Here is an 11840-nt window from a genome sequence, read left to right as displayed (position 1 = left end):
AGTTTTTAACACTATTGCTCTGTAGTATTGCTTGAGGTCAGGGATACTGATTCCCCCAGATTTTCTTTTGTTGCTGAGAATAGTTTTAGCTATCCTGGGTTTTTTGTTGTTCCAATGAATTTGATAATTGCTCTTTCTAACTCTGTGAAGAATTGAGTTGGGATTTTGATGGGTATTGCATTGAATCTGTATAGTGCTTTTGGCAAAATGGCCATTTTAACTATATTGATTCTACCGATCCATGAGCATGGGAGGTTTTCCCATTTTTTGAGGTCTTCTTCCATTTCCTTCTTCAGAGTCTTGAAGTTCTTGTCATAAAGATCTTTCACATGTTTGGTAAGAGTCACCCCAAGATACTTTATACTGTTTGTGGCTATTGTGAAGGGGGTCATTTCCCTAATTTCTTTCTCAGCCTGCTTATCCTTTGAGTATAGGAAGGCCACTGATTTGCTTGAGTTGATTTTATAACCTGCCACTTTGCTGAAGTTGTTTATCAGCTGTAGGAGCTCTCTAGTGGAGTTCTTTGGATCACTTAGGTAGACGATCATGTCGTCTGCAAATAATGATAGTTTGACTTCTTCCTTTCCAAAAATTGGTCATTTTTAAAATTTATTTTTTATTTAATTTTTTCATGCAACATATTTTGATCATATTCTTTGTCCCCCTCCCCTGCCCAGATCCTCAGGACCTTCCTACCTATCCATCTTCATGTTAATAGATAGGCCCACAACCAAAACATTCTTCCTCTGCTTAAATAGTATCTCCATGAAATCCATAAATAAATGAGATGGGTGCAAACCATTTCAGCACTTTTCAGTTGATTGGCTAGTACTTCTTCAATACCTCGAATTTCTCAACTTTTGCTTTATTCATCCTGAGTGGACATAAAATTTTTTCAGGCAAGGCAATATATGTATATATAGCACTGATTTCTTTCTTTCTTTTTCTTTTCTTTCTTTTTTTTTTTTTTTAGAATTTTTTCTATGTGAGTTCAAGAAATATGTCTTAAACTAACGAATGACTGACTAGGTGATGGGCAGTTTAGGTATTTGGGAAAGAAAGATATTATTATTCTCCTCAGTCAAGACACTGAGGCACAGAAAGAGTCTGTAACAGGCTGCGTGCATGGTGAAGCTGATCTGAGTCTTGAGCCACCTGAGTGCAGCTGCACTGTTCCACCAGCTGGCACATTTATCCCGGATCAAACTGGAGAGCGATTGTGACAAACCTCAGAGAAAATGGAAGAAACAGCTGGATCTGGAGTCCAGATGCAAGGATGACTATGTGCAGAAACTCTCAGCCATTACATTCATTTGAGCATAGCAATTAACCTTGTCATCACTTCATCCCAAAACTGTGAAAATAGTACAAGCAGCTACACCTATTAAATGTTTGATAAATTAGAATATGAATTTCTTAATATCAAGGTTATTGTCTATTCCATGACTCTCCCTCATCAATAAGGATACTGTATAACATGCAATATGTACTCAATAAATATTTGTGAGTTCAGAAAAGGAGAGTTGGTGTACACATAGATGTCACGAAAACCAGCTTCTAGGGATTTGTTTTTACTGTTTACCAAAGTTGATGTTTCAGATTAATAAACTTTGGATTCTGAGGTCAGTCTATGTCTGTCTTCTCCATTCTCCCTCCCACAAGTAGGTGGGTCTATCTTCTCATGACTTAAATGTAGGTGTTCCAAATGTTTGTGACACTAGTGATCCAGAAACCACTAACCATGGGTTTTTTTGTATTTATCCCTACAAGATACTTGGATAGTGTCTCTGGGTTCTTCCAAGGGGCCCTCCTGCTCAGTCTATTTCTGGTGTTGTTCAAGGCAGTCCAACTCTACTTACGAAGGCAGTGGCTGCTCAAGGTCCTCCAGAAGTTCCCATCCATGCCTTCCCACTGGCTTTGGGGGCACCAGCTGAAGGTAAGAAGAGAGAATATGGAGAGCATGTAATGCTGGAGCTCTGATACTTTTGCATTAGTGTACAGGGCAGTCTGCTGCAGGATAAGCAAATGTTTGCTGAAGAACAGTGGGTTTACTTCTAAGAGTGGGCTTGCCTTAATCATGTGGAGCATGATTTCTTTTTAAAAAGACCCATGTTGACAATAGCCTCAAATCTCAGGATGTAGAAGGAGATGGGAGAACGTGATGTCAGCTACAAGGAAACAACAAACAGACTGTTCTCTGCGAGAAATTCTAGAAGTGATGATTTCTATGTTGTATATCAGTTTCATCTGAAATTGAAACTGCCCATTTTGGAGATAAACATGTGATTACAATACAGGGTGTTCTAAAAAGGGGTAAAATAGTCCATCTGGAAAGAAGGCCCCTTGCAATAAAGGAAGTTCTATTGGGAGGTAAAACTGGCTAGGTTCATTAGCCTCCCCCACCCTCAAGTGTATGTAAGCAGGAATGGCTGACTGTGCTACTAGCTCTCAGTATAATATAATTTGGTAAGGATCTGTCTGAAGAGACACTTAGTGAGGGGTCACCCACAGTCACATTTAAGAAGACCTAAATTCTATAGAACGCAAAGGCTCTTACCCCAGTAGCTTCCCTAAGCAGCCTTAGCTTCATCTCACAAGATTCCAGCATCTGGTCAGGGCAAGTTCTTGGACACAGTAATGGTACAGATGGAAGGAAAAAAAAGACAGATCATCAAACCAACCCAAATTCTACATTTCCCTGAATATTTCAGAGCTATGCCCCCATGGTGGTCCTGCATCTTCCATACCACACAAAGGATTTGATGTCAAAGTGCATTTTCATGAATTTTTCTTTTTCTTTGATCTGTTCCCAAAGGACAAGGAGCTCCAGCAGATTCTTATATGGGTAGAGAAGTTCCCAAGTGCCTGCTTACAATGGCTCTCGGGGAGCAATACACGAGTTCTGCTCTATGACCCTGACTATGTGAAGGTGATTCTGGGGAGATCAGGTGAGAGTCCAAACTCATTACAGCTGTAGCGTATCTGTCACCTAACATTCATGTCCAAAGTCTGTTTAATTTTAGAAAAGAGTGACACTTTAGTCATTAATGTTTAAATAATACCTACTTTTCTCTCTGTCCAGAGACCAACATGTGGCTAACAAATACATAGTTCTCATCACTTAAATTAGCTGCACAAGGCTTAATTTTTCTCTTTCTTTCCTTTTCTTTTCTTCTTTTTCTTTTAAAACAAATCGAGCTGATGTGTTTTACCAGTTTCCCAAACATCATAATAGCAGAGACTTTCAGCTGCTGGTACAATGAAGTGTGCCTTCCTAAGTCCAGCTAACTGGCAACACAGAGACAGAAAGGAATAGGAGGCAGTGTGATTGGGAAGGCAGCAACTTGAAATGCACCAAGACCTAAGGACGTGGCTGCTGACATGGCTCAGCTCGTATTAGGCTTTGCTGCCCAAGTACGATGATGTAATTTTGAGTCCTGAAACCCAAACTGAGAGTGGGAGGAATGAACCAACTCCACAAACTTATCTTCTGAACTCCACACACACTGCAAATAGTAAATAATTTTTACAATTCTGAAAAACTAAAGAAAAGCTTACAGTTTGAACACCATCCCCCATCTGATTCTCAAGCTCTGTCTTACATTTCAGATCCAAAGGCTTCTGGAATTTACCAATTCATTGCTCCCTGGATTGGTAAGTATATTAAAATAAGGAGTGTGCTTTCTTCACTGCTCTTTGATTAATGGAGAACAACAAGGGACTAGCTACAGTAGCACGATCCATTCCTAAATCAAGTTTTATTTCTCATCTTCCCATCAGTCCTTAGTCCTATTTAATGCTGGTTGTGAGTACACGATACCTTGTTTCTGCCATATTATTTCTTCAGATATTCATTGCCAGATATTTATATATGTCCCTCTTGACCTGATCCCAACATATTTTTATCCTTAATTTCACTTCTGTCTTAGTCACAACAGATTTATCACACCAATTGGAGGTCTCACTTTCTATGTCTTTGTCTAAAAAAAAAAAACTCACTATTACTGAACTTTTATTTCCCCCATCTTATCCCAGTGAATGTAATCAAATGACCCTTTGATTTCACCTCTGTTAGACACATTCACATATCAGTCTCTGGCACAGGCAATGGTTTGCTCCTGTTGAATGGGAAGAAGTGGTTCCAGCATCGGCGGATGTTGACTCCAGCTTTCCATTATGACATCCTCAAACCCTATGTGAAAATCATGGCGGACTCTGTCAATATAATGCTAGTGAGTTGTTCTGTCCCTTTCTCATTTTATTACACCCAATCAATACCCACAATGACTCCACGCTTAAACACATTTGAGACAATCACATAGACTAATAACTCTTGTAAGTCTTCCACAAATGCATTAGGCCAGTTCCCGATCAGCAGGATGGAGCCACACACTTCAGAGAGAACTGTAGTAAGCATAGGACTAAGTGTTTACCATAGTGGACAAGACACCATACAGTATAAACTCCCTGGTTTTGGCTGGACTGGACAGAGGCAGCTTCAAGGTGTTAGACAAAAATGTTTTGGACCTCAGGGTTTCTGTGTGATCTTAAGTGACTCATGTGAAAGTAGACAACAGGTCCACATCATCATGCTATTACCTGATAAATCATTATCTCATATTAGGCCCTAGTTTCTGGCATCATCATATGAAAGGTAAAACATAATTAAAATAACCAATAGCATGCTTGAGGCATGCTCACCCAGGTCCACAGCCTTTCTTTTCCTTTACACATTTATGCCTTTCTATATTTGTATTTATATCCATTTTTCCAAAGTATAGGTAACTCTCAAAAAATCAAAGGGACCATTTTTATAACCTGAAAGATTATACTTGTTTCTAAAACCAAATAAGCAATAATTGAACACCATGAGAAAATATGATGTTTTGTTAGTTTGGAAGAAGCAGAAATCAGATTATAAACTTCATGATTTTTATTTGCTGGAAGCAAACAAACTGAATAAAGAGAGACCCCAGACTGATTATCTATAGATAAAGAGAAAAGTATTAGTCTAAACACATTGTCTCTTTTTACCACAGGACAAATGGGAGAAACTTGACGGCCAGGATTGCCCTCTGGAGATATTCCATTGTGTCTCCTTGATGACACTGGACACTATTATGAAGTGTGCTTTCAGCTACCAGGGCAGTGTCCAGTTGGATGAGTGAGTGACAACCCTTTGCTTGTCGAGTCTGTGGTCTTATCAGTCTATTTAGTAAGTTAGGATTCAAGTTCAGTCAGTTAGAGTTTAGTAAGAAGAATGTCGGGCAGCTAAGACAGTTCCTTCCACAAAATGTAAGCTTCTCACCCAGCCCCAGGCCAAGCTCTAATTTCAAACCAGCACCAACACTGTGGAACTCTGGAAAGTGTAGAAACTCAGTTGATCATCCATTATCTAAAGTTCCACGGTCAAAAGATCTTGAAGATGTATATGCCTTGGTATTGTGTGCCCCATGGTCGAAAGAATGACTCTAGAGAGCCCACTTTATTATTGGGTCACACACTCTAATCACCAATACATTGTATCTCCTGTCCTCAGAAAATCCAAGTCCTACACTAAGGCTGTGGAGGAGCTAAACAACCTGACGTTTTTTCGTGTGAGGAGTGCATTTTATGAGAACAACTTCATCTACAATATGTCCTCTGAGGGCCGTTTGTCCCACCGTGCCTGCCAGATTGCTCATGAACACACAGGTTCTGTCTTCTCCACTCCTGCCTTCCTTCCTCTATTAGGCTCATCCCAAAGACATGATCATATATCTCAGACATAGTGAGTTTACCAGAAGCCTCTGCAGGGCTCAAGGCACTCACGTCCATTACTAAGATATAAGTTTTGGGAGCTAGAATGTTAGCATACAAAGCACATCATAAGAATTACCACCAGCTTTACTACATTGGTGATATATCCAACAGCCTTCAACATGGCTTTGTGGTCCATGATCCTGAGTGAAGGCTTGAAGTATATGAGATTGTGTAGACTTCAAGTCATGTCTAAATTCGCACCTGCACATCCATCTGGGGCTCCACGGGACACGCAGATTAGGTTCAGGGACCGAGTGCATTACAGTAGTTCTGGGTTCTGTCTGACTAGTGCTGTCATGGAATAGATGGAGTGATCAAGAGGAGGAAGGCTCAGCTGATGAATGAGGAAGAGCTGCAGAAGGCCAGAAAGAAGAGGCGCTTGGATTTCTTGGACATCCTCTTGTTTTCCAAAGTGAGTGGGGTACAAGGTTGAGATTTGTCTCAGAAGCATAGATGAGATACAAACTCTGTTCTCTCACCTGTGTATTAATTTAGATGGAGAATGGGAACAGCTTGTCTGATGAGGACCTGCGTGCAGAGGTGGACACATTCATGTTTGAGGGCCATGACACTACAGCCAGTGGAATCTCCTGGATTTTCTATGCTCTGGCCACCCACCCTGAGCACCAACAGAGATGTAGAGAGGAGGTGCAGAGCATCTTGGGTGATGGAACCTCTGTCATATGGTGAGAACAACTCACCTGTCTTCTTATAGAAGAGACCTGGTTTTCCCAGCTTTATGTGACCCGTCAGAATGGGCTTCATTTCAGGGAGCACCTGGACCAGATGCCCTACACCACCATGTGCATCAAAGAGGCCTTGAGGATCTACCCACCTGTACCATCTGTGAGTCGAGAGCTCAGCTCACCCGTCACCTTCCCAGATGGACGCTCCTTACCCAAAGGTAACAAAATCCACTCACCTACATGCTCACAAGCATTTCCGTTGTCCCAGCAAACTGGATCCTTACATTGAAGTTGAGATGAGGGTACAAACTTGAGACTGAGAAAGTCTCCTGCAAGAAATTCCACATTCTAGTTAAATGTCATTCTTAGCCTTGAAATTGCAGTCACTTAAAATACTTATGGTTGAAAAAGAATGACACCAGTCTTGCAGCAATAGCATTTTGATTATGAGAAATGCAAATGAAAAGGATACAGGAATCGTATGTGTGGGCACAAGGTCTTCCAGTTTCTCGGGAATCTTTGAGGTGGTGAAATAGGAGAGTTGCTAAGTTCTGACTTCCTTGTCATCATAGAAAAACACATGTTAGTGAACCCATCCTTGGATATGACACTGCCTTTGCCACACCCAATCAGTGTAAACATAAGGAAGATGAGCTTCATTGATAATTTAGTATTTCATGTGAAAAATGGGCATAAAATAGTGCCTTTGGAGGGTGTTGGAGGGAGAATTGTGTCTTGTTACCTAGTGTATGTTCTTCAATGGTGGGTGTAAGACATTTGATGAATATGTGTTGTCATTGTACTTATTAGAAGCAGAATACTCCCAAAACTTCATTGATGTCTGTCATCGCCAGGTTTATGGCTTTCTAATGTATGCGTCACTAAACTCCCTATCCCCCAAAGGATCATTAGCTCTACATGATGACTCTTTATATACAGGCTGTATGTATATGCCATTGGGTATGGGTCTAGAGCCCCATTTCTTTAGCTTAATGTTTCACTCCATGTCTTCTCTCCTCCCTCCACAGGTATCACAACCACAATTTCCATTTATGGTCTTCATCATAACCCAAGTTTCTGGCCAAATCCAAAGGTATGAAATCCCGGAGAAGAGAGGAGAGTCACTCACTTGCAACTTTCAACATTCTGTATCCTTTTGCGTTGGAAGTGGGCTTGACTCCATTGACCTGGCCCTGTGTTCTCTCTGCAGGTTTTTGACCCCTCTAGATTTGCACCAGATTCTCCTCGGCACAGCCATGCTTATCTGCCATTCTCAGGAGGAGCAAGGTGATGATGGGAAAGGATCAGAGGGAAATTTATTTATATTTATTTATGCCCCTATGTGGTCTACTTGTATGTATTTTTGTCGGTCTATGTGGGTAGATTGTGTCATGTACATGCATTTATGCCAAAAGGAAAGATGGCAGCAAATCAGTAGAACACAGATTTTTTTTTAACCCACTGTCCTGTGGCTACTGAAACAGCTGTATAAAAATAAGTATATTTTTGGTATTTTAACAAATTCTGAACTTCATATTTCAGAATTATATTCCTATGAAAATATTAAATTGAGAAATTTTAGTTTTCAAAAGTCTTAAAGGATGAATTTTTCTTTCTTAAAATTCTCATTATATCCTCATAGGTTTTTTTATTTATTCAACAATTGGATGCTTCTATAAATCTTTAAAATATGTGTGTCTATAAATATACATGTAATAAACACATATTAAGTATTATAATGGTATATATTTCAAAATCTAAAAACTGTGTGGGCTCCCCTGTTAAAGTCATGTATGTAAGAGTTCACAGCTTGCTGTAGGTTTGACTTCTGGCCTCACAACAATTTTTCTGCATAGACAAATACTTATACCTTGTATATACTTTCCCATTTTGTAAAGCTATGCATGCAGGAAGGGACTTCAGTGAACAGGCCTGGACTACCTATTCTGTGGTGCCAAAACCAGGAATGTAAACCTTAAACAACTTCTGAGGAAAGCCCTCTGTTTAGTGTTGATGTCCGCCATTGCTCGCACATGCAATGACAGACAGCTGAGCGGTACAAGCAGCTGAAAGGCTGCTGTAAAAATCCACAGAGTCCACAGGGTGAGTCCTGTAGATCACACATTCCCACTAAAACTTCTTCTTTTTTTTTTTAAGATTTATTTATTTATTATATATAACACACTGTAGCTGTCTTCAGACACCAGAAGAGGGTGTCAGATCTCATTACAGATGGTTGTGAGCCACCATGTGGTTGCTGGGATTTGCACTCAGGACCTTTGGAAGAGCATTCAGTGCTCTTAACCACTGAGCCATCTCTCCAGCCCCCCACTAAAACTTCTTAAGGTTTGGATACAATAGTCATCAGAGTTAACCTGTCTCTTGGGATCACATAGGGGAGAAAATTAAGTTTCTTCTGATTTACCAGTTCTATGAAACTTAAAGCACTTAATCAGCTCCCACAGGACAGGCTTTCTATGTGGCATTTCACTAGAAAACATATGATAAATTTTATCTTATAATTAAGAATTTCATCTTAACTAGGTAAAAGCATTCTGCAGCCACTGGAGGAGAGGATCGTTGCAGGTAGCTAAGTTCCTAGCTTAAATATCTTTATCCTCTATGCATAGTGTTTTATTTTTAGAATTCAACTCACTTAATTCAAATGAAAAAAATATTTGAAAAATGTATTTTTTCTGCCATGTTCCTTGCTGAGACAGGAATGCAGAAGTGTAGAATTCTGACCCACCCCAGTTTAGCAACAAGACCAGAAGAGAATGAAGTGAGACACCTATTTTTTTAATATTTAAATATCTTTTTTCGATGTATTTTTATTTTATTCGATATATTTTTTATTTACATTTCAAATGATTTCCCCTTTTCTGGTCCCTCACTCCCTGAAAGTCCCATAAGCTCCCTTCCCTCCCCCTGTTCTCCCACCCACCCCTTTCCACTTCCCTCTTCTGGTTTTGCCTTATACTGCTACACTGAGTCTTTCCAGAACCAGGGGCCACTCCTCCGTTCTTCTTGTACCTCATTTGATGTGTGGATTATGTTTTGGGTATTCCAGTTTTCCAGGCTAATATCCACTTATTAGTGAGTGCATACCATGATTGATCTTTTGAGACTGGGTTACCTCACTTAGTATGATGTTCTCCAGCTCCATCCATTTGCCTAAGAATTTCATGAATTCATTGTTTCTATTCTTGATGCAGCCTCCATCCCTTCTTTCTGCCTTACACTTACGTGTCCCTCACCGACAGCTTATGAAAAGTTACACATCCCTTGCTGTCCTATAACCTGAAGTGTGGTGGGACCTTGAGTAAAGCACCCATGCTACCTAAGAGTCCAGGAGGAGAAGAACACCGGCACAGGACAGAGAGATGGTAGTCTTAGCTTATTCCTTTGGGTGTGGTAGTGAGGGTGAAGAGAAGCAATATTGGTAACTTCAGCAGCATGAGCTGAAATAGGAAGCTATACAGATAAAAAGTGATGACACAACAAGCCTACACTAAGAATGTTTATATTTGGGGCATCTGGAGCTATTCCTACCTGATGTGCACAGGAGGAAGAATGTGGAGAGAATGGCCGTGTAAGACCAAATGAAAAATTGAAAATGCAAATAAGGACTTTTCTGTAATATGATTAGATGGGTACAGATGATGGTAGTTGGGGGATGGAGGGATGAGGGATTGGAGCCTGAAAGTTGAGAAGGAGGAAGATGGAGGAACAGCTTGAGGATCCCCAATCAAATGCATTCACCACAAGCTTCTACCACCAAGGTTTGACTCTCATTCTAGGATCAATACATTTTTATACATAGATGATAATCCCCAGGATGGTGACCTACCCCTCCTCATATTGTCCTGTATTCACAGTGGAGATCCAGAAACTGATAGGGGAGAGAATTGGCAAACTAGTGATTACATCATTAAATAACTCATGCGCTTGGACTGTGACCACAGAGGTGGCACTGTTCAAGTGACATTCTGTACACTCAAGCACAGTGTGTGTGTGTGTGTGTGTGTGTGTGTGTGTGAGAGAGAGAGAGAGAGAGAGAGAGAGAGAGAGAGAGAGAGAGAGAGAGAGTCCTAGAGGGGTGTGAGAATTTATCATAGGTCAGGAGCCTATGCATAAAGACAAGGGATTGAGGTGGCCATGTGACCTATAAGGAAAGTGATCTCAAAGCAAGGGAATGATTTAGTTGTGTGGCCTATAAAGAAAATGATGAGGCTGATACCATGATGTGGAACCTTGGTGCCCTTCAGGACTGAGGCTAAAGGAACAATACTCCCTGTGCCCAGAACAGGTCTCAGGCCACAGCTGACTTCATGTGTTGTTCCTTGGTTCAGGAACTGCATTGGGAAACAGTTTGCTATGAACGAGATGAAGGTGGCCGTGGCCCTGACCCTGCTCCGCTTTGAGCTGCTGCCAGATCCCACCAGGATCCCGGTCCCCATGGCAAGACTTGTGTTGAAGTCCAAGAATGGGATCCACTTGCGCCTCAAGAAGCTAGGATGATTCTGGTGGAGTCAGGACAGCTCCAGAGGTCTGCTGCCTGCAATACCTGCTTTTGTCCCTGGCTCATCTGCACTCACTTTGCTTTCTCGTTGATTCCCGTCCTTCTGATTTCTGCAGTGTGTCCCATCATCTCATCTTTCTGCCCTCACTTCTGTAGCTTTTCCTCCAGATTCCTTCCCAGCTTGTACATGTGCCTGTTTTCCATCTGTCTTTATCTCTGACCAGCCACTGAACCTGCAGGCATCAGCCTGTTCTCCAGCCTGTTCACCCCTCATAAGCATTGCACCGACAGAAGATCTATTTTCGAGGGAGACCCTTGTACACTTCTCTCCCTTCAGTTATTAGACTCTTGGAACAATAGACATCATGAATTAAAATGTTCTTAGAAATCACATGCTGGGAGAAAATTAGCACTAAAATCTCACACCGGCCAAAGGACAAAACTCAACTCAAGAGATTTTTAGATATTTCTGTTTGTCTCATGGTGAGATTAATGTTTACAGATTTTTGTTCTATGCCTCATCTTTTCTATGAAGAAGTAATACTGATACAGAAAGGTAGAGAGAAATGAATACTTTTTGCTACTTTGGGCTAAACTTTAATAAATCCATTTTACTTCATCAATTTCTGCTTCCTATTTTCATTTAAGATACAGGAAAACTACTCAGCATGAAGCTAAGCTCCCTGAAGCAGTTTTGGGAAGCCAGGGAAGCATGTTGCTATCTGGTCCCCACTGTTAGAATGTGGTAGAATTCTCAGCTCCTGAGAGGTTGTTCTTTGCTTTTTGACTCCTGGGCTGGTTGTATATAAATGTAGGTCGGTGATTTTGTG

The 11840-nt window shown here is 40.9% G+C and overlaps 1 protein-coding gene across 1 annotated transcript; it reads left to right on the top strand.

Moving 5' to 3' along the window:
* The first annotated feature begins 1517 nt into the window (after positions 1–1517).
* LOC127680049 (cytochrome P450 4A14) lies at positions 1518–11569 on the top strand. The gene is made up of 12 exons (XM_052175624.1): positions 1518–1936; positions 2816–2948; positions 3610–3654; positions 4105–4232; positions 5040–5164; positions 5540–5694; positions 6108–6214; positions 6298–6488; positions 6573–6706; positions 7517–7581; positions 7699–7775; positions 10841–11569. The coding sequence occupies exons 1-12, from the start codon at positions 1706–1708 to the stop codon at positions 11007–11009; spliced, it is 1560 nt and encodes a 519-aa protein (XP_052031584.1). The 5' UTR covers positions 1518–1705; the 3' UTR covers positions 11010–11569.
* The last annotated feature ends 271 nt before the right edge of the window (positions 11570–11840 follow it).

This window comes from Apodemus sylvaticus, chromosome 3 (assembly GCF_947179515.1).
Source record: "Apodemus sylvaticus chromosome 3, mApoSyl1.1, whole genome shotgun sequence".
Taxonomy (NCBI): domain Eukaryota; kingdom Metazoa; phylum Chordata; class Mammalia; order Rodentia; family Muridae; genus Apodemus; species Apodemus sylvaticus.
This window is presented reverse-complemented; position numbering and strand designations above follow the sequence as displayed.